The sequence below is a fragment of the Micropterus salmoides genome, unplaced genomic scaffold (genome assembly GCF_014851395.1).
Source record: "Micropterus salmoides isolate LMB-PRFRI ecotype aquatic unplaced genomic scaffold, ASM1485139v1 Ms_hic_scaffold_13, whole genome shotgun sequence".
NCBI classification, from domain to species: Eukaryota; Metazoa; Chordata; class Actinopteri; order Centrarchiformes; family Centrarchidae; genus Micropterus; species Micropterus salmoides.
Window position 1 is genome coordinate 19,620,193 of NW_024040374.1, and position 22,364 is coordinate 19,642,556.

The following is a 22,364-nucleotide window of genomic DNA, read 5'->3' on the forward strand; positions in this document are numbered from 1 at the left end:
TTCTCCACCTATGTGTTGCTTCAGATCATGCTTTATAGCATCAGACAAAAAAAACCTGTAATAATTAAAGATTTTATGAGAAATGAATAACCTAGTTTTAAACAATTTTATCATTGAGGTCAGTTGAACAGAAATGTTAAATTTTTTCTTTTGCCCTTTTTTCGTAAACTGAAATCAAATCTGGAAGGTTAAATAATACCTTCTCTAGTAGGCTTATTAACTCAACTTCCCATGAGATGTGAAGAATGTATAAACTTGGTTATAAATCACATTGCTTGCAATGAAATTCATTATCAGAACTCCTCCATGCTGACCACACATAGCGGTCTTCAGACTGATTATGCTGCAACAACAGAATAATCAGACCCACTGAACAAGATCACAGCCAAAAAGACGCTTTACCTGTCACAGATATTTTGACCATAACATCGTTTTTAGTAAGTAAACAGTTAAGTTTTAGTTTGGTCTTATGTTCAGTGAACAATCCAACCTAAAGTCATTATGGCCTGAAACAATGTCCATGTCATCAGAAAGTTGTCACTCATATCAGCCGAGACAAACTTGCGTGCACGTAAGACCAGAGCATTACGGCCGTTAGTTAGGAACTGTGCTTATCCTAACGTGTATGTTGTTTTTGTCATCACATCTTGACTCCCTCAACTCACAGTACACTTGTCTCAGGAAAAGCTGCTACTCTCAGGCTTCACACGTGCGCTGTCTAAGCTCAACCTCAATTTCCTGACGTCTGATCATTTAGATTTACTGGTGGATTACACTGAGTGGCACTCACAGTCCTATCTGGGAGGTGTCTAATGCAGCTGCGGTACTAGTAGCAGAGGCACGAGGCAAACTGGTGTTTTTTTATTTGTAGCCAGCAGGTGGCAGATTGAGATTACCTGTTGCATGTCCCCCCCGCCTTCACGGTTTTTAAAAACATTTTAAGCTTTATAATCTGCCAGTTTGTAATGCGTCACTAAATTTAGCATAATTGTTAACACTGTGCCAGTCAAATAATATATAAATATATAATTATATTTTAATGCCACATACTTTATTCAAGGAGAACTGTAATTAATCAATATTAAATTAAAATGTATTTATAGAAATAATAAGAATGTACATAGAAAGCAGACATACAGGGGGAATCTGTCTTTCTTCATTAATGGCTGCTTTTACTTGGCTTATTCTATTTGATTCTATTTTGCCTCCATGAACTTCCAGTCCAAACGATCTGTCCACTGGAAAGAAAGAAGTCTTGACACACTTCAATAGATTTCAAAGTTTTTTTTTTATTTATCTTCAAAAAGCAAGAAAATATACTCTTTTCTTCCAGAAACAATAAATATACAATATTTCTTTATGAACAAAATGCACAATTTACAAAAGTGGCAACTGAGTGCTCCACCTCCTACACAGTACTGTTTGACTGAATGCATTCAACTCATTTAACTGTTATTAGTATGTTCTATTCTCTTTATTAATGTCAGTCATATTTTTCTACACAGTATTAAAGTTTTTATTAGGTAGAATATGCCACCATATAAACTTTTCCAAATGACAGGTCTTCATTGTGCTATTTGTTTTGTTATTCTACCATTAATACTTTCATGAGGCTGGTGGACTCTGCTCTTCAGAGTCCGACACAGTCCACTGCGTTGCTTGTGTCATGGCTGAGAGCTTATTCCACACATTTTGAGACTTGACAAGTTTTGTAAAGACTTGGCATGTCGACTGGCTGGAGCTGATCCCTTCCTATAGGTGGAGGCAGACGGCAGGATTTGTCGTGTCCTCAGGACGCTCCTCCATCTCGCTTCTGCATGTGCTGGTGGTCATTCCTCATTTATCAGGTACATTCCACTGCTCTGGTATGGCCGCAGTAGTGTCTTGAGCGTTTGTCTGTGAGATAAGGCTGCCTTGTGGTCAGGAGGTGAACAGTGTGTGTGATAACAGCCAGGCTAAAATACAAGGCAGCGTGAGTGTGCTGTGGACTAAGGCTGGCTGTGCTGAGCTGAGGTTCGGTGGAGTGGAGGAAGCTGGAGTGGGATGTCGCTCTGTGCCGTAGATCTCCATCTTTCTGCGCTGCTCTTGATGGATCAGCGGAGGCTCCACTGTCACGTAGCCATTGATTATCCTCACGTTGGGTGGAGTAGTGCTGGAGTAAAGAGGACACAAGAAATCAGGGTTTACCTCGCAACTGTGGTCAGTCAAAAAAATATTAATCAGCAATAATTATGATAAATGTTAAATATCACATATATTTTAAACAAAAGCTTGTCCCAGCTTCTCAAATGTGAGTCACTTTTTTAATACAAGCACACTTATATGTATATCTAACCAACCCAACAAAGGCCTTTCACTTCTTCTGACATATACATACACATTTTAAATAAAATGCCTGAAAAGCAAGTTTTTTTCTTCAAATATCTAAATTCAAGTCTTCATTGACATGAATATCACTACAGCTACTACTTCCAAAAAATTTAACCGTAGCCTAAGTTACTTTATAGAGCTGCTGAATATTTTTTCAAAGAGCTGAAAATCTCTATAGCAAACGGATCATAACGGATAACTCACCTATCCCCAATGCGCACCCACAGGTCACTGAATAGGCGGGGTCTCCCGTGGCCGCGGTGAGCTTTGCGTGGCCGTTTGTGCCGTCCAAATTCTTCCAGCTGGCTCAGGCTGTCGGGCAGCAGCATGTGGGGCAGCTCCTCGTCTCCCAAGCCGGGCCCGTTCTCTGGGTCCTCCAGCTCTGTCTCTGGTGGACTACTTATCCAGCTTGTGTCAGAGTTGTCCTCGCTGGAGCCCGCTACAGGCTCTTCAGCTGGCTTACTCCTGGAGCAGGAACAACCAGATAGAGAGGACATGGAGTCAGTTCAAACAAATATTAAAAGGCTACATCCTTGGTGTGTTCAAAGGTCTCGCCGAAGGCCTGGACTTTGATAGAGGGAAAATAAGCATGTTTTTGTGTCTTTGAGTAGATCATAATTGAAAATATAGGACTGTTTAGCTTTTCTAAGATTTCAAAGTGGCTGCCAGTGAATGTTATCGTTTGTGGTTTCTGAACAGTCTATTGCTTTCCACTTACAGCTCTTGACTTCAATCAAGGACATGAGCACCACATAGGCCGCCTTGCCTTATAAACACTGTACTGAGTGGCAGAAATACTCAGCAGGCAACATTAGGGGAAGTTGTAACTCTTGTGGCTGTACTGTTACCCAAAGCAGACCACCCAGAATCACCGACCTCTCCTCGAAAACATTTACCATGCTCCTCTTTCTTCCACCCATTACTCATACTTTCTCCTCTGTTTTTATTTCCCTGTCAATATGGCTCGCATGTGACTTTGTGTCTCAAGGTAGAATATCAAAAAGAACCTAGTGTGAACGTCAACTAAGGGTGTTGCAATGAAACAAGCAGCAGAAAGTCTAAAAATACAGTAACAGGATTTTCTACGTTAATGTCAGATTTTTTTAAATCATATTACTAAACATGATATTATAGATTGTAGGAAGGATCTTGGTCATTATTTCCACTGCTCACTCATAATTAGTTTAGTCTCTCTGGTCATCATAAATTTAATGTTCTGCACTTCTACTTTTACTGCCCCCTCCCCGGTCAAGATGATGATAGCTCCAGGCCCGCGGTCAAGCTACTGCAGAGCCAAACCCTGCTCTGCTCTGCTCTGTCATTCAGTCGTATAATCACTCTTTAAGACCTTTTGCCAATCGGTTCTGGTCTGAGGCTAACAGCTTTCATAAACACCTCTCTTTGAGCAGTCTTGCGGTGTTTTTCCTTGCCTGTCATGTCACCTTGTATCAGGGAGCTAAAAGTGTCTGCGTGCATGCACACGTGTAAGTGTGTGGTCGTGCGGTTGCCTAGTGTGTGCCGCACGCGCAAGTGTTTTGTGACCACAGCAAGTCAGTCCACTTGTCAGCTTTTTAAACCAGAACCACTGGCTAAAGCCCACAACTCTGCAAACAGGGCGGAGGGAGATAGGGACATTAACAGCTGTAGTTTGCAGTTAGAAGTTTGTAAAAGCCCTGGGTGGATGGATGGAGGATGTATTTACTGCTTTTAAAGAGATGCCCCTTGTTTTGCCTCGTTTTTCCATTTTCACCCTGATTCAAGTGGCTTTTGTTACAATTTTATGGGCCCATGGATCAACCTCCTAGGTAAGAGGTGAGTTGCTCTGTGCCAAAGAACAGGGGGTGCACACAAACACACTGAGATGTTAAGAGGGATTGTAGAAGAAAATGTTGCCGGACGCCAAGCCTCTGTGTGAGTTTGAGTGTGTGTACAACCCTGCTCCTTGGCACTGTGCACCACTCCACTCTGCCTGCATACACATTGTGTGTGTTTGTGTTGACGATGGTACCGGTGGCTGCTGAGAACAGGCAGAACCACCACTGGCAGCTCGCCTTTGGCAGCCAGGGGAGAGAGCAAGGATAGGAGGGGGGAAAGAGCAAGGGAGGAAGGTGAGGGAGTTGATGAGGTATCAAAGGATTCATGTATAGTTGAGCTTTATTTGTTACACAGCACAATTTGGACCGTATCTACTTTGCACTTCAATAAATCTTCTGAGGTTAAATAGCTCGACTCTAGAGAGAATAAGACAGATGTGAACTGGCTGAGTTGTTTCTTTCTTTCTCTGTTTGATGGGCTCTGTTGATGTCCACATGTATCTGCACACCTGCCAAAAAAAGAGTGCCATATTACCATAACATTATCGGTGTGATAATCCTTCGTCTCTTTCCATTCATTATCTTGTCAGGTTAACAGGATCTCAGGGTTTCAAAGTGTTACCTGTGACTTCGCAAAACTGGAATCATCCAGTGCTCATAATTTAATTACACTAGAATTATTTAGCCTCCAAAATAAAACAACGCATATGTTCTTCTATCTTCTTCAGCCTTCTCAGATTCAGTGATGTCAAACAATCACTGTAATTGTGTCATCAGATATATACAATTAGTAATCATCTACTTTTTCCACTGATTTTTTGTTTGTTTCTTTGTAACCACGACACTTCAATCAAATTATATACTCTGTCATCTGTTGATGACTCTAACTCTGTGCTGCTTACTCACTCTGTGACTGGCTCTTGGTGATCAGGGGTCATGTGGACGATCTCATAGCCCTCCTGCCTCAGGATGTCCAGCACACTGTGGTTCCCAAGGAAGTGACCTAACAGTAGACAAAGCCCCAAAAAGTTGTTACAGATCTAAGAGAAGCAAGGCAGAGTTAGGCAGAGTTAAACTCAGAGCATGAATTTTGTCTGTATGACTAAACATAACCTGGATGGTGTTTCATAAAAAAAACATTTTGATGTTTGGAATGCATTTTTGCACATAACGAGTGATGTGGATTTTGCCCCCATCGCTTACATTTAAGTCACTTTAGGAAAGTCAGCCAGTATTGACAGGAGGAACAATTGCAGTGACCAATAACTCTTTCAATGTACAAACAGGCATGTGAGGATTGTTTTAAGATAGAAAAAACTTGAACCTATCCTTTAATATTTCCCAGGGTTTTTAGCTGAGCTGGAGGTGTGGCTTTAGGAGATACCTCAACAACTTGTGGGCGGCATGGATTGGCATGACATTTGTACAGACATTCATGGTTCCCAGACAATGGATCCTAATAACTTTGGTGATCCCCGACTTTGAATCTAATGCCATTCCCATCAGCCTCAGCTTCACTTTGTGTTTAGCGACAATTAGCAAATGTTAGCATGCTAACATGCTAAACTAAGATGGTGAACATGGTAAACATTGTACCTGTTAAACATCAGCATGTTAGCATTAACCGTGTTTCCATCAACGTTTTTTAATGCGCATTTTGAATTATTGCATTAGAAGAGGGTGATGGAAACAGCAAAATTTAAGGTGTTTTTTTGCCTTTGTTCGAAAAAGAGTAAATGCGCTAAATGGGAAATGGAAACCCTTTTTCCGAATAAGTTCTAACATAGCGAACTTGTAACTCACGTCTGATCAGCTGTTTCTGCTGTCAGCGTCTTGCCCAGTTGTGCAGAGTTCTGCATACCTGCAAGAATTTCATGCACCTCGTGGCTGGTAACGCTCATTTGTGCTGAGAAAAGAGGTGGATGCAAATCTCGGCAGGTAGCCTTCATCATCTATTCTGCCGAATTATGCATTCACCTCTTAAAGGTCCTTTTCAGATACTTTGCTCTGCACACTGATCAAACACATCTTTGCTTAATCTCAATGAATGCTACTTCTACTGAGTGTAATAAAATATTAACGACTCTAAACGTTCATAGAATAGGCTATATACTTCATTCATTCAAGAAGGAAGTGATGAAGGTATAAATTCAGAATCATTTATCCCCATTGATGAACCCCACAAAGGATATTACAGCGTTTAAAAGCATTATTTGGAGGCGCATGCAATTCTCGGGAGGCATGCAAAACTCGCATAACACCGGATTCCCATAACGTGCGGAGACATGGCTGGTAGCAGTTTGCCCGTTTGAAACACATTTCTGAGGACATCTCTCCATTACGCTAAGATCAATAGACGACTGGTTTTGTTTCTGGTTTGGAACCCATACATCTTGTTTATTACAGCCATGTGTAACGTCAACTACTGACGTAACGACGCTTGCCATAGCTTTGTTTATTCGCTCCAAACCAGCTGATGGAAACCATAGACTGTATATAAAAATGGAAACACATATATTTTTCTATTTGTTTTTTGTTTCTTTTTTGTGACATTTCAAAAGTACGCTTAAAATTTGCATGACAATTGGATGTAAAAATGGCTATTGTCATTGTGAGCAAGTTTGCATGCTAAAGTTAGCATTTAGCTTAAAGCAACGCTGTCCGCAAGTAGTTGAACTGTTTTGTAGTATATAAACATAAAACATTTTTTCTGGGATGGCAGTGTTGGTTGCTTAAAATGCTGTGCACATTTGTGTTTTTGATTTAAATGTCCCGACAACTATTTGATGGGTTGCCATTAAATTTGGTGCAACATTCCCCGCAAGGTAAATTACAATAACTTTTGGCTTATCATACTGACCTTTCTGTTTGTATCATTCTCGCATAAAAAAACCTCTGCAATGCTACCACATAAATCTAGGATTTTCATATTGATACATATTCTTCCAAAGTGACATGATGGAATCCCAGATGTACATGACCTCTCTGACCAAAGACGATGTTTTTTCCCAAGGTTGTAGGGATAGGCTACTTATCCGGTGTGGAGTTTGCTCCTCATCTACTGGGCCCACTTGTTGCTCTGTAATGACCCCATATTGTCGGCACTCAACGTCTTGCCTTCTCTTCACCCCTCTCCCTCTTTCCTTCACCTTGTATATGATTCCTTCAGACTAACATCAAACATGCGGGCCCCAGCCCCACGCTGATAAAAGCTTTTTTTTATTTCTCCCATCAGTCGATAATCCTGTGTGTCACTCAACCCAGCAATAAGCTGTAATGTGGCCTGACATCACTCCCGCTACACACCCACAGACACCCTAACAGAAGAACTCATATTTGTGCTCACACATATACACTAACCTGTACATGCAAACATTTGCACACACCTCAGCTCTCGACTGCAGCTTATTAACAACACGTTGACAATATTCAAGCCTCTTTCTCGCTTTTTGTCAGGGCCCTCTGCTCCCACTCAGCTCCTCACCCCCTGCCAATTTTATCATTATAATGTTCCTGATCATTCCTGAAAGTCAGAGAAAGAGGCACGCGGTGTTACACTTTCTTGGCAGCCGAGTTCAAAGGCAGTGCTGGGATAGGCTGCGGAGTGAATAGAGGCTTCTAACAACAGTGTCGGTGAGATCAGATGGGATTACACAGAGGGGAGAGTGTGAGTTTTTGTCTGGGTGAAGGTGGGTGTATGTGTTTGTGTATGTGTGTTCTTGTGCTATACTTATGCAGACTAAATGTCCTCACAATGGCAGGGTGAGGATTATTGTTTCTTTTAGAACTTCTTCAGGGTTAGGGTAGTGTAAGAACATAAAAGAAATGAAAGTTTTTATGAAGAACAACAGTTACAAGTGATAAGTTAAAAAAACTCATTAGCAGGACACTAGCAGCATGGCTCTATTGATGGCAATGTCTGCCTATCATTCTGTTCTGATTCAGACTGAAATATGGTGTATATATATATAAAACAACTATTGGATGGATAGTCATGGAACCGAGAGGATGAATGCTATTAACTGTGTTGAACCCTTGACTTTTTATCTAGCGCCACAAGCAGGTCACAGTTTTCACTTAACATCTACCGGATGGATTGGCACAACATTTTGTACAGGCATTAATGGTTTCCAGACAATGTATCTTATGACTTTGGTCCTACCATGAGGTTCACATTTGTGGTTCAGAGTAAAATCACACAACAACTGGTGGATGGATTACCATGAAATTCGGTTCAGACATTCATGTCCCCTATCAGGATGAATTGTAATAGCATGTCTGCTCTTAATGCCAATTTATATTTCTGCATTGAGTCAACAGGCTACGTGCCGTCGTGAGCATTTATACTTGTGCTTTGGTGTCTGCGTCGCTCTGCAATTACACCGCCAAAATGCTAGTGGTGGTGGGGTTTTTATGTTCTACTGTGTTGTTTCTTCTTCTACATTGTTGGTGTAGATGTTGAGCAGCGGTTACTTTTAGTGAAATTACTAAAATGCAGAAATGAGAGAAGGCGTCGGAGGGGATGGTATGTATGACCCTTGAACCGGTTGAGGCAGAAAGACAAGCCGGAAATGCGATGCTACCAAGCCAACCAATTACAGTTCTTGCAGTCTATGTCGCATGTAGTAACATTTTTGGGGAGGTGCACATCAGGCTATGGCGTACATCCAACAGTATTAAACAGTAAGTATTAAATTGCCGTTAGTCTTGTTTTACAAAAACATTTTTTTATTATACATAATTATATATGAGAAAATGACTGCTAAAATGTATATACTCCCACTTCACAAATACCTGTTAAATTTCTCCCAAGAATAATTCTTCTTCTCTCCTCTCTTACATTCTTCTCTCTTTTCTTTCATCCCTTTCTCCTAACAAGACGCTAGGGCCAAAGTCAGCTCTTTCAGTGACTACATGCTGACAGATTCAACCACCCTCATATCTGTGTCAAGCAGCTATTTCATTAATTTCTGCCGGCCGGGGGCAGAGAAGAACACCTCCTGTGTGTTCTGCCGGGTGTGAGGTCAAGCTGACTGTTTGATGTGCTGACTTGATTTCCTCTGCTGTGCTGTCACGCATGACACACACAGACAGAGCTTGGATTTGTATGCGTGTGTGTTGGTTTGTTTGTATGATGAAATTGTAGTTTTCCTCGCTGGCAGACGACCACATGTTTTTCATTTCCAAGACACACCTGCTGTAAATCTGACATTCTTTAAACGTTTAATTTGCCGAGTATACCTTTCAGTAAACTCCAATTGTTGTGTCCAGCATCCTGCAAACATGCACCCACTCCTTAAACAACCTACTGTACACACAAACAAACAGGCCAGCCATGCAAACACTTCTGTCTGCAACGCAGGGATGAAGACATGAAAAAACTGTAAGCAGCTACAAACATACACTTATACACACACGCTCTTTCACACACACACACACAAACAAACAGTCATTCTCATTGTGAAAACCATCATTTCTCAAAGTTTGGTAACTTCCTTGTTTGAAGTTAAATTGAGGGATTGCACAGTTCCCCATGAGTTGACACAATTTGTCAAACAAACAAAAAGGTTTTTCTGAGTTCCTCAATAATTTGGACTTTTGCAAAAAGTTTATTCACATGCTTTTCATCTTACAACAGTGGCATGTGTATTGTTTATTTCCGTGTGTTTTTGTGGTTCATCCCTGTGTGTGGGTGATTGACTGGTTACAGAGATAATAGCCCTTTCCGTACAGAGGACTGTGTGTGTGCGTGGGACGCTGGGCTAGTGTGTTTGTTTGTGGAGTATCTACACAGTAAACAGTGTGGTGCTTCTGAAGCCAAGAGCAGGCCGAAACAAACAGCTCCATTAGCCATGTTGTAATGAGAGGTCAGCTGACTTCTAAACGTTCCCCTACACTGCAAAACACGCTGCTGCTGTGTGTATTTGTATACAAAAAATTCTCTTTAAAGCTTTTATAAGTTCTGGTGTAAACTTTAGGTGTCTGAGAAGTGTTTCAAAATTCTCTGGCACACAGGAAGTGATTAATATATCATTAAGTTACTGTGAACTATGCAACATATAGAGAAAACTATGTTGTGCCATATTACATACGAAGTGTATACAGTATGTATTATAATGCTAAATTCGTTCTATTTTCTATGAACAGGCTTGATTTGAAAATGTATGGCTTTGGAAGACCAATTAAGCTTAACAATGAGAAAGCAAAATGTTATTCCAAAGACTTATTTTTTCCGTGTGCTTTACCATTAGCACATTGGTCTGATGTGTTGCAGCTGTGAGCAGCTCCTCTGTTTCCATGATTAATGTTTTTATGGTTATGTTTAGGCACTCACTCAGAGTACTTGGTTAAGGTTAGGGAAATATCGCGGTCTTGGTTAAATATTGAGCAAGTCAAAAGTGACTTGAAACATGAGACAGGATGTGTTTACTTACTTATTAACATTTAATCAAAACCACAATCTTTCTGTAACCTTAACCAAAGAGAGTGTGTTGCCTAAACCCAACCACACTTTTGACTGCACTCTGTATGCCCACCATTCACCCAAAGAACCACTTTATACCTTCATCACTTCCTTCTTTCAAAAACAAATGCAACTTGCCAGTGAACATAATTCAGGCAGTGATTGCGTTTTCCTCAGAATATGTTTGGCAATGCAAATTTAAGTCTTTATCAGTCTTTATCATCATTTACATCAAGTGATCTGTGGCTCAGGCTAAGGCTAAAACAGAAGCAACGTAACTTGTGGTAATGTGGCTTCAAACCACTTACAACTACTCTGACATAGCACCCAACCCCTCCGGTCTTTCTTGCCACTCTGCTGTCATCACTCACATAAAGCAGATATGCCTTCTGTATTTTCTTTGCTAAAAAAAGGATTCAGTTTTAAGTACAGCAACCGTGACTTTTTGCAGTGTGTACACTACCTTACAGGGGTGTTTCCCCTCCTGTGGCTCCTGAGAGCAGAGTTAATGACCCAGTTACTCCTCTGTTTAATAACCTCTCCATCCTGATTTCCACTTACAGTAGCAACTTAATGCACTCCACTCCGCCCGCTGTCTGTCTGTGTTTACTGTAGCCACCTCTTGTCTCAGGCCTATCTCTTTATCTGTCTGGCTTCCCATGCTCTATCATGTCTTTTTAAATCATCTGTGCTTGTCTGGTTGTCACTTTGGCTCTGTCTTCCATCCTCTATTAGTTTATTTGTTTCTCCTCTCTTCGTGCAAGTTTGTGTAGAAAGGCATTAGTGTGTGTTGCAAAAAGAGGTGTTGCAACATGTGTCTCTGGCTGCCATGCAGGCTTGACTCCAGCCATGTCAGCGCCTCTTTCCTCACACCCGGCCTCCTATCTCTCTAGCCCCTTTCCCCTCTCTCCATCACAGGCCTCACCATGCCTCCCTTTATGTCTCCTCGTCTATTCATCCTTTCCTTCCTACGTCCTTCTGGACAACTTCCAAAGTACAAAGACCAGCTGGTAGTAGTGCAGGAGAATGGAAACTGAGAGCGAGAGAGATTGACCCAAAAATGAAGAAAACTCAAAGGAAGAGAATTATGTTATTTTTCAGTTTTGCGCACACAAATGTGTTTGCAATTACACTGTGTAAACAGTGGATCAACTGATGCACACTAGTGGTTTAAAAAAATCCCACATGGCTTGCAAGCAGACCACCTCATATGAAAACTGCAATCAGAGCACAAACAGTAAGACAATGAAGAGAGAAAACATGAGGGAGGAGAGAAGAAATTGGCGATTTAGTCAATTTAGTAGTGGACTGAGTTACTATAAAGAGGAAGGATGTAGAACGGACAGATGGATATGAAGAATGGATTGATGGAGTGAATAGAGGTGACGGAGGACAGATTGAGTGCGTAATCAGAGGGCGAGAAGGATTGCATTGACGTACGCCCTCCACCCAGCCAGAATGCATGCTGGGTACTGTTGCTACATTATGGTCCAAACAAACACAAGCTGTTGCCTCCGAGCCATTTAAACAACAGATGAAAGAGAGATGAGAAGATGAGGGGAAACAGAGAAAGAGAGAGAGAGAGAATACAGTGACGAGAGAACCTACCCCACTACTTTATAGTTGAAAAGGGTGTTTTCCTCTTTAGGTTTGTTTGGAAAATGTGTTCCTGTATGAGTATGTATGTACGCAGGCTGAGATAATGGGGAAAATTCCTGTCATCTCCATGTGTTTGTGAATGTGTGCGTAGGTGTCAAATGGGTGACAAATTACAGGAAAAACTAATATGTCAGGTGTTGGACCACCATAAGCCACCAGAACAGCTCTAACGCTCTTCCTCTCTGAACTCTACAGGAGGAATGAACATCATTCTTCATAAAATATTCCCTCATTTGGTGTTTTGATGTTGGTGGTGAAGAACGCTGCATTCCACTTCAGTCTGAAATTTCCCGTAGTTGTTTAATTGACCGCTTGCTAAGCCCTGACCCCAAACAGAGACACTCCAATCATGGCTTGGCAACCGTATCTAGTTACAGCAGGCCGGCTTTGAAATTCTCCACATGCTGAAAGGGTATGCTTGCGGATCTAATAAGAGTGATACCCGGTATATTAAGCTTTTGGAGGGTGGTGTCGTTTTTTATTTCCTTTCCAAAACCTATACCACAAGGGCAAAAGTGTAAGGAATGGATTAAACAGCGTGTTTATCTGGTCTAATAAAAGTCGGCAGCATGCCGAGCTAACTAGCTTATATCCTATAGTAGCCTAGCATTATTTCTAAAGACAAGGTGCGTATCATTAACTAATTACATTGTAGGGTTGCAGATTACGTCAAAGTACCTGGCGTAAGGTTCTTGTTTTAAAACGAATCAGCTCAATCAGCTGGAGATTGAGTTTTCAACCAGCTCCAGCATTAGCATTAGCTTACGTGAGATAAAATTTGGCAGTTGTCATTTTGGCCAACAAAATCCATGGTCATCAGCTAAAAATAAGACACCGGCTTTTTTGTACTTCCACCATTATCATTGTTCACATATGCAGTATACCCTTAGAAAGGTGTAGCAACTTCTGGTAGGTGAGACTAGTGAAAAGTCAATTGGGTACATAATTTCCATGCTCATCAAATGGTTCAGTGATGTTTGAAAGCATCTATATTTGTTACCGTTCCATTAATTCAGATTTTTGTCACATGTTGATGTGCTAACCAGTGTGTGTTGTCTACTTGTAACAGTGAATGCACACATGTATTTGTGTCCCTGCATGTGGGGAAAGTCTCTGTCTGATTTATCTTGTGTAGCACTACCAATCTTTTCTTGAACAACAACATATATGAGTAATGCAAGAATATTTTAATTTGCCCAGCATCCCCGCGCCTTGCTGTGCATTTCCATTTCCAGTTTTATAGTACCAGGATCCCTCTATAAATCACACAGCAGCTTCTGGATTAACAGGGTGGAGCCGGAATAGCAACTACCCACGGCACTAATAGTTGAACCATTGCCTTGAAAACAGAGCACCGCTTTCACTTGATGTGTAAATCTAGAAATGCAGGATGGTAAATTCCACCTCCCAGCTCGGCTCTGGGTTTGTAGAAGGGGAATAATCTGGAGTATTTCCCGTCACCCTCCCACATCTCTCACTCATTCCTCATCTCCACAATGACCTCACTTCCTATGCATGCGGCACGACGTCTGTCTGTCTCCCTGCACCATACTGAGGTGTTAGGAGTGACAGCTGTTAATGGGGATGTCTGCATCCAAGTTCTGGTTGACGTTTTGGTCAAATACGGAGATCAAGAGAGTCGAGGGGTTTAGATCCAGAGGCCGACTGCTGCATATGGTGGGCCTGACTCTGGTCCATGTCAGAAAGGCTGGAGGGTGGGCTTAGTTGTTCAGTGTTAGAAGCTTTAAAGTGATTCCCCATGTTTAAATATTTAATATCTGCAAAGCTCTAATGGTGGGCAGAGAGAAAGGGAAGAAAGTGGGTGAGATGAGGGAAGAACAGAAGGGTGCAGAGAGAAAGTAGTCTTGGAGGAGGAATACAAAGGCACAAAGAAATAGGCAGAGGAAGGGAGGTGATCTGAGCCTACAGGCACTCTACTCATTATGGTCCTTGATCACCTTGAGGGCACAAAGAACTTTGTAAGGTTGCTTTTTATTGATTTTTCAACATGGACTAGTATGTTGCCTGGTTGATTTTTGAACTAACAGATCCCAAGTAGATGAAAGTCAATGATGTTTTATCTGAGGCTTCCACTGGCTTTCCCCAAAGGAGTGTCACCACTTCTATTGGTTTTGTACAAAAATGAGTGTCAGTGTCATCTTTAAGGCAGACATATCATCAGGTTCACAGATGATCTCATCTCACTGTGTCCTTGCTCAAGAATGATGAAACTGACCACGGTCCGGTGGGTGATGAACTCAGCGACTGGTGTAAATGCTCCTTATTGGACATAAATGTGTCTAAAACAAAGAAATTGACTTTTTTAGGAAGAAGTCTTCCCCTATTCTTCCTGCTGTTATTTATGGCCAGGATGTTGAACAACGTAAGTATCTGGGAACTATTACTGATAATAAGTTAACCTTTGAACCAAATGCTGATGCTCTTTAATTGTGCAAATGCCCATCAGTGTCAGTGTATGTATTTTTATGAGAAGCTAAGGGGTTTTAATGTTGACAAAACTTAAATGAAAATGTTTTATTCTTGTTTTATTGAGTCTGTTCTAACCTTCTCTTTTACCTGCTGGCCACTGATCTTAAAACACAGAAACATGTTGCAAGCATAAATCTGAATGACCTCTCTCAAATATACATAGTCAGAACCAGGAAGAAGGTACAGTCAGTCCTCGCTCACCCCTTGCTCGGTGATTTCAGGTTGCTCCCATCTAGTCGTAGATAGAACATACCAAGCTGCAGGACCAATAGATTTAAAAACTAATTTGTCCCTGCTGCTATCACCCTTCTGAACAGCAGTGAGTAATTCCTATGTATTTTGTGTATGAATGGTTTATGTGTTGTTTAGTGTGCTCATTGTTCTGCTGGCTGTGCAACAAATTACCCCTAGGGGATAATAAAGATTTACCTTACCTTAACTTACAGTAGAGCTAACAAAATTTAGTGAATATTGCCCCCATTGTTTGTTTTTGTTCTGCTGGGATAAGAGGAGTATGGGGAGCAGCTGGTCAATAGTGGAGAAAGACTCCTTTCTTATGGATACACACACACACACACACACACACACACACGTGATGGAAGAAGCCTTGGCATCCTCACGGAGCTCTTTCTCATGGCGGTCGTTATCATTCTCATCTCATTCTTGCATTATCGGTTCATGTCCTCCCATCCACCCTTCAGTTTAAAGTTGCAGTTAACAAGGAAGCACGTTGAGTTTTCATGTGAGAAGGTAGAAAATAATCACAGATTTCCTCTCGTTACAAAACACAAACACTTATGTGCAAGTCATCATGTTTATGTGTGCACATTTGTGTGCACATGTCAATGTGGCGTGTGCGTGTTTGTGTATTGCTGGCACACATTACACAGACATGCTACCCAGCAGGCATGAGCTCAGAGATTAAAGTATGTGTGTGTATGTGATTGTGTACGTATAGCCCTACGGTATGTACATATGTGCATGCTTGTGCGTAAACGTGAGTGTGTGTTTTTGAGTATGCCTCCGTGTCTGTGCTGGCAGAAACCAGTCTTTCAAATCAGTTGTTTCTCAGGACCAGAGGCCAGCTGGTTTTCATTTTTATCATGTAATCAGGATCTGATTTTCACCTGGGACACCAGGTGAATGCAATTAACTACCAAGTAGGAAAACCAGCAGTACTACAGGTCCCAAATTAACCTTTGTATTCTTGTATACTTTGGTCTACAGTGTTAATGCTCAAAAGATCAAAGCCAGCAAGACTGAAGCATCCATGTGTTTATGAAATGTAGCATTGCGCTTATTGGCTTTAAAAAGGGATCCAGTTGCTAATGAAGTGTATAATCTTTGAACAAGCTAATGAGCTGTACTGATTAGATTAGAGCTAGGAATCCAACCCGTGTAGTTAAGAGTTACCATAAGATGTTTTCACGCAAACTCACAAAGTTATATTACATTCCTGAACCTTAGAGAAGATGAAGCCTTACATGGGTACCTACTGCAGTAGAGCTAATTCTGTTGCTACAGTTGTTAAAATGTATGTATGCTTATTATTATTTATTTATTTATTTATTTTACAAATTGTGAGAGTAAATTACCTGTGGGAAAAATCAGGACTCACACGATACACGTGTCCAACAAAAGCATAAAGTAATAGGGTAAGATTATTTGTGTCAAAACGCTACTGTCACTTTAATTAATTGAAAAAAATCCCTAGTCATAGTCTTTTTCTGTTTTTTTGGTGCTTTTTACATTTGTTAAAACAGCACAATGTCTATGTTTCAGGTGATGCACTTAGGCATTCAAAAGGTAGTAAAGTGAATATGTTTTGCATGACATTTAATGAATCAATAATATAACATTGCCTTGCTTTTTTCCCCAATAAAATTTCAAATACTTGTGCACAATGAAACATAGGTCTTGTCATTCCAAGACAGTGGACCTACTGTAAATGTATAAAAGTATATACAACAAATAACTTAAATAAAAGTTACTGTGCAAAAGTTTAAAGTGTACCTTGCTGTATGCACTGTAAACACACTGTAGAAGCAGACATAATGATCCTTTTTATTTCTGTTACTTGATTGAAACTTGACAATCTCATTTATGTATGAAACAGACAAGATAAAATTACTGAAAATTTAACTCTGTAAAGACAACCATATGTGTTTATGTGTGTGTGTGTGTGTGTGAGAGAGTGAGTGAGATGAAAAGAGTGTGGTACTACTGCTGGGGGACATCTTCCGTATTGGACCTAAGCAGTGACCAGCATATATCACGCATATATTTCACATATGCTATCACCCTGCAGCAAAGAACTCTGGCTTCTAGGCCAAGCTGTCAGTAGGAGAGCACTAATATTATCACTGTTTCTCCTTCTCTATATGTCTCCTCTGCAGAGCCGAGAACAACACATGATGCACATATATTGGTATCACCGTCACTTCATAAAATGCTCCTGCACTATGCAAAGGGGAGAACAGCATGAAGCAGAAGAAACAGAGCTAGACAGCAGTGAGGGATAGCGTCAGTGTAATGAAGTCGAAACAGCAGAAGATGGGAAAGGACAGATAGGACAGACCTGAAAGATAACAGCTTAAGACAGATAAACTAGCAGGCAAGACAGAGACAGAGGTAAAAAGATAGAATTGGAGCTAAAGACAAACTAGAGTGTGGGCAGCAAAGACAGACAGATGAATAAAAAGGGCTGAGAAAAGCACATATGCGCTACGAGAGGGAGAGCCACGGAGACAGAGTGACGTGCACGCCAAGCAGACTCTTCCCCTCAGTCATCACTTCAACACCACAACACCACAAGCGACTGCAAAACACATGGGCCCGGTCTGCCTGCACAATGGGCTATTATAGGCCTGTACAGCAGAACATACTAAAAAAAAATCAACTTTCTGCAAACAGATCCAAGGTGTCTCAGACTTCAAAACAAACAATACTACATGTGTATATTTTGACAGTAACTGCTCTTTTTGGCAATAAACATCTCTGCAGATCATATGACGTTGTGTCGCAAGCGTACACAGGCACACGTGTAAGTGCGTATGTGCGTGAAGTGGTCTCTAGGCCGTGGCAGCGTCAGGAAATTCCATGGGATGTTTTCAATAAGGCCGGCAGCGGCAGCCAGAGAACGGGCAAATGAAAACCTGCTGAAGCACACCACGGAGCTCCAACAACGCACTGGCTACCCTTGCAGCATTCCTCCACTCCTCAGCACCAGTGATAGCTTTGTGTGTACTTGTGTATAAAAATGACAATGTATGTTTATAATTGCATGTGATTGAGACAGTGGGCGACCAAGAATGCATATTTTGCTGTGTGGGTGTTGGAAAAAACACTTTGCATTCAGACTTATATCTGTTAGCATATACGATACGATAGCAACAGAACAAGTGTCCAATGTGTGTACAACGTGTCTGCAAGGATGCTTTGCCTTTACTGCTATCATCTGGTGTTGCTGTGTCATTCTGTCCAAGGGGAAACAGTGATGCGTTCTCTTGGCCTCACAAAGCTTGCTAACGTCATGCTACAGTGGGTGCTTATGATTGGTCCCAATTACATAATACTGATAGTAATAGTGAACAGCAGTGACCACAGTGGTGTAGAGGAACAGGATGAGCGACTGTGAGGAGACAGAGGGAAAGAAGATGGAAAAGCTGAATATAAATTTGAAATAAATATTCAGTCAGTGACACAATGTTATTCACTTAAATAAATAAATAGTTTGACATTTCACCCCAATTCCCCCAGTCTTTACGCTAAGCTAGCTTACTGGCCACTTGCTGAAGCCCTCATAGTTAACTGGCAGCTATGAGCTTGGTATCACTCTTTTCATCTAACTCTCAGAAAGAAAGCAAATTGATTTATTTGGCAAAATGTCAAACAGACACACAGCCCTAACGTATTATCACCTTATAAAGTTCTTATGGCTAACGTGTTAGCAAATATAGTTGCCTTACACATCCAACAGACACAGAGAAACATGTGTCAGGTAACCTAACAAATGTCAATGAAAGTCCAATATTCAGTCCTTCCTTTTAGGTCTGGCTTGGCTTCCACAAGCTAACTCCTAATAAAAAAATTATAGTTTTAGCTGCTAACCTTTCTTTACTAGGTAACTTTCTGTGTTTTGTTTGTTGCTATAGGCTGGTAGCATAAAGTTGTTTATCAAAAATTTTCACTACTTGAAATAGGGATGAAAGGAGGGAGACTGAACCATATAATACCTTTTTCAGACTATGAACCAAATTAAAGAACTACTGTAAATGAGGCTTAATAGCTACCTTGAGCTGTGGAGTTAAGTGAAAAGGTTCATGGCTGCGAGCGACCTCTTTAACTTTACATGTAGTCATCTGATACAATGACAATAAAAAGCAACGAGTAGTGGAGTTTGTCTGGTGTATTGTAGCCTTACAGTAAACTGTAAATTCAATTCAATTCGATTACTGACTGAAACAGAGAAACAAGTTGACTGAGTTACTTCTGTGGCAATCTCACAAACTCTTGGCCCAACAGCAGGCTCCAGTGAGAGAGCATTACTGCTCAGTCAGTCTCTTTTATACTGCCTGGGGTAATTCAGTTATGCCTGCTGGAGCTCTTTTACCTCTGTAATTTGTATTAATAACCTGTTGGTGAAAGTGAAGAAAATAAAGAATGTCTGTTACAGCATGTGTGTGAACGCAGATGTCTGCAGGATGGAGGTAAAAGAGCAGAGAAAAAGAGAAAGAAACTGCTTTAGCAAGTACAAAAGCATACATTTTGCACATAAAAGTGCTCACAGCCACAGGAAGGTGTAGGTGTACAGCGAGAGGAAAGGGGGAGGCTGGGAAGTAAGGTGCTGAGCTGAGCAGAGATGGATTTCCTGCCTGAACCACTTTATACACACTCTGTATAGTTTAATTACCCTGTGAAAAAACTCCTGGAACGTAACTACGACATCGGTAACTCTAGAAGGCCTTGACCTGAGCGCTGCCCCAGCTCTTTCCTGACAGTCCTGTTTTCCTTTTGCGCTCTGGACATGGTTCAGGCTAGAAGTGAGGGGTCCAAGGGAAAGGCAGCTAGAAGGGCCATTAATATTTAGCTCTTGGCAGAAATGCAACCTGATAAACACAAAAACAGCCACTTGAAACAGACATAAATAGACACAAACAGAGGATTATAGTGACAGAGAGATCCCGTGTTATGTCATTTTAATGTGATTTTTGAGATCGGACCATAAAGACTGGATTCTATGTGATCACATTATTGTACGCCTACATTTGGCCTGAAAATGGCTGTTATACATCTCCCCAGACTCTATTTATTTTTAAATATGTCTGGACAGTCTTAACCCTCACACCTCCTATCGTCTTTAGCCTATTTCTCTTCATTACTCAATATATGCATTGCGGTTAGATTGTAATCAGACTACAAGCAGAACTCACTTTCACAAAGCAAGCCTGACCACTTTCACTACTACTTTTACTTTTATCTTAAAGAGCAATGTGAACACAGTTAGATTTTCTGGGAGTCCAGGCTGTCACTTAATACATCCTGGCATCATTGGATGATAAAATTTCATGGCTGGTTACGGCCAAAGGGAAACTGGGACCAGCAGGGACAGTTACAGGACCGTAAAGACATGAGTCAGCGTAGATGAGAGAAAGGAAGCTTTGTGATTAGAGCATGGGAGAGACTTTATTTAGGCTGATTTGTTCAGCCTTTTGTGTCTTATTTTTGGTAAATATGCATCTAGAGACATTCATGTCAGCAGACAACACCTTGGAGGCCCAGTTTATCATAAGAGACACAACTTTTGTCCAATCAGTAAACTACTTGTAGGAGACATGATACGTGTGGTAGACAGCTGTTCAGCTGGAGACATTTGTACTGGTATATTAATAAAGTGTTGTGGTGGAAAATATTTAGTTTTAATAACCTGTACTCTACACAGATCACAGATCTGCAATGAATTATTTTTAAGTTGTGTGGCCATAAAATTTGAATTAAACGTTCATTGTGCTGATACTACACTATGGCACTGGTGTCTTTTCTTTTTTGAGTTGTTTGCGTTTCAAGTAATTTCTTTCTTATTCCTTTAGAAGTATGTTTAATGACTTCCCCTGCTGTAGTTTTACAAACGTCTCTACAATTCACTATGATTTGATCGGTACATTTTTTCAGTAATAGGTTAATTGCAGTCTTTGTAAATTGTTTTAAATGCCTTAACATATTGTAATTGATATGCATTTCTTTTTTTCTCGCAAGTTTTTGATTTCTTTCTTGAGCTTTGAAGTTCTCCTTGAATGAACCAAGAAGGCAGACCAAGTAACTAGTTGTGTAATTAGCTTCTGCCGTAGTAAATCGGACACTAATTACATGCAGATTGTGCAAAATTGAATGAACGTGCGGCACAAATTTCCCCTGCTCTTTCATGTTCTTAAATCTGGCCCTCATTGACTGCTATCTGCTCTGCAGGCCTTTAGGACACAGGCCTTTACTGAGACCCCTGTGTTTACTCTATGTGTGTGCGTGAGTAAATGTGCTTTTTTGTGCAAGTTATAAAGTATCCCAGTATGCACATAAATGTGCACAAGTATTGTATGCATCTGTGTGAGTATGTCTGTGTGTCCACCTAGTAGGCTATACCTGTGATGGTTCTTATCACTTCACACTAGCTGTCAGTTCTCTCACACACACTGCAACCTGTAGGTGACCCGACACACATGTTCACCCCTAGTCTATCCAGGCCAGGTTGGACACACTGGAAAGCTCACCTATAGCTGCCTTACTGAAGGGCTAGAAAACATGAGGCTGCATTAGAACAGATTTTAATGGTTAAATATGCCTCTTTGTAGGCAAAACAAGAACCAAGTTGGTTCATTGCAATTTCTTAATGACACTGATGCATGTCAATTTTATGTAGATGGTTTTGCACGGTAGTCTGCCTAATGTAAGCTGGCAATGTCTGAGACTTAGCCACACAGTGACATATTTATCCACAGAAGATTTCTGGCTGAACACCATCGTTTGTCTTAGTATTGCCCATCTACATGCAGTAAAACAACCTATGTTTGCAAGGGAATTCATACAGAAGTGCCTTAGTAGTAGTACATTCAGACTTGTGCGGAAAACGGTTTCTTTCTCTGTTTTCATCCCAAAGGATTAAGTCATTTATTCATGCAACTCCCACTCACAAGTCCAATTTAATGTTACTTTTTTCCCTCTGTGCTTTAGTTTGAACTGAGATCTCACACAACAGTACAGTTCTGCATCAAAGCTTTTGCTTTGCCTTATTAGTATTCAAGTCACACAGATGCTATTCTGCAAATAATCAAATATAACACAATATAACAATTGTGTAACACCTCCTTGATCTTACAGTGTCAAAGAAATACTCTGTATTTTCAGAATGTTTTTGATAAAAGCCAAAAAGTTGTCTCCCAGCTGTCAGTCTTATTGCCTGTTGTCATATCTTGCCCATCCCTCTGCAAAATTTCAACTTGTAATAGGAAACAAGCCTTTTTTTACTCCCTTGCTACTCTCCACTCCAACTCCTCAGTGCTTTTTTTAGCCTAAGG

At 40.9% G+C, this 22,364-nt stretch overlaps 1 protein-coding gene and 1 long non-coding RNA gene across 5 annotated transcripts in view; one reads left to right on the top strand and one right to left on the bottom strand.

Moving 5' to 3' along the window:
- The window catches only part of LOC119900787, a 125,499-nt gene that overhangs the window by 65,365 nt on the left and 37,770 nt on the right, over positions 1 to 22,364 (top strand). The gene's annotated exons all lie outside the window — the stretch shown is intronic.
- The window catches only part of trabd2b (TraB domain containing 2B), a 67,639-nt gene continuing 46,544 nt past the window's right edge, over positions 1,270 to 22,364 (bottom strand). Inside the window, exons 6-8 of one of the 2 annotated variants that reach the window (XM_038716029.1) lie at positions 5,091 to 5,187; positions 2,575 to 2,835; positions 1,270 to 2,152 (exon numbers count right to left, since the gene is read on the bottom strand). In XM_038716029.1, coding sequence (XP_038571957.1) covers positions 1,921 to 2,152; positions 2,575 to 2,835; positions 5,091 to 5,187 — 590 coding nt within the window. In that variant the 3' untranslated portion in view covers positions 1,270 to 1,920. The other variant, XM_038716030.1, reaches the window with a different exon arrangement.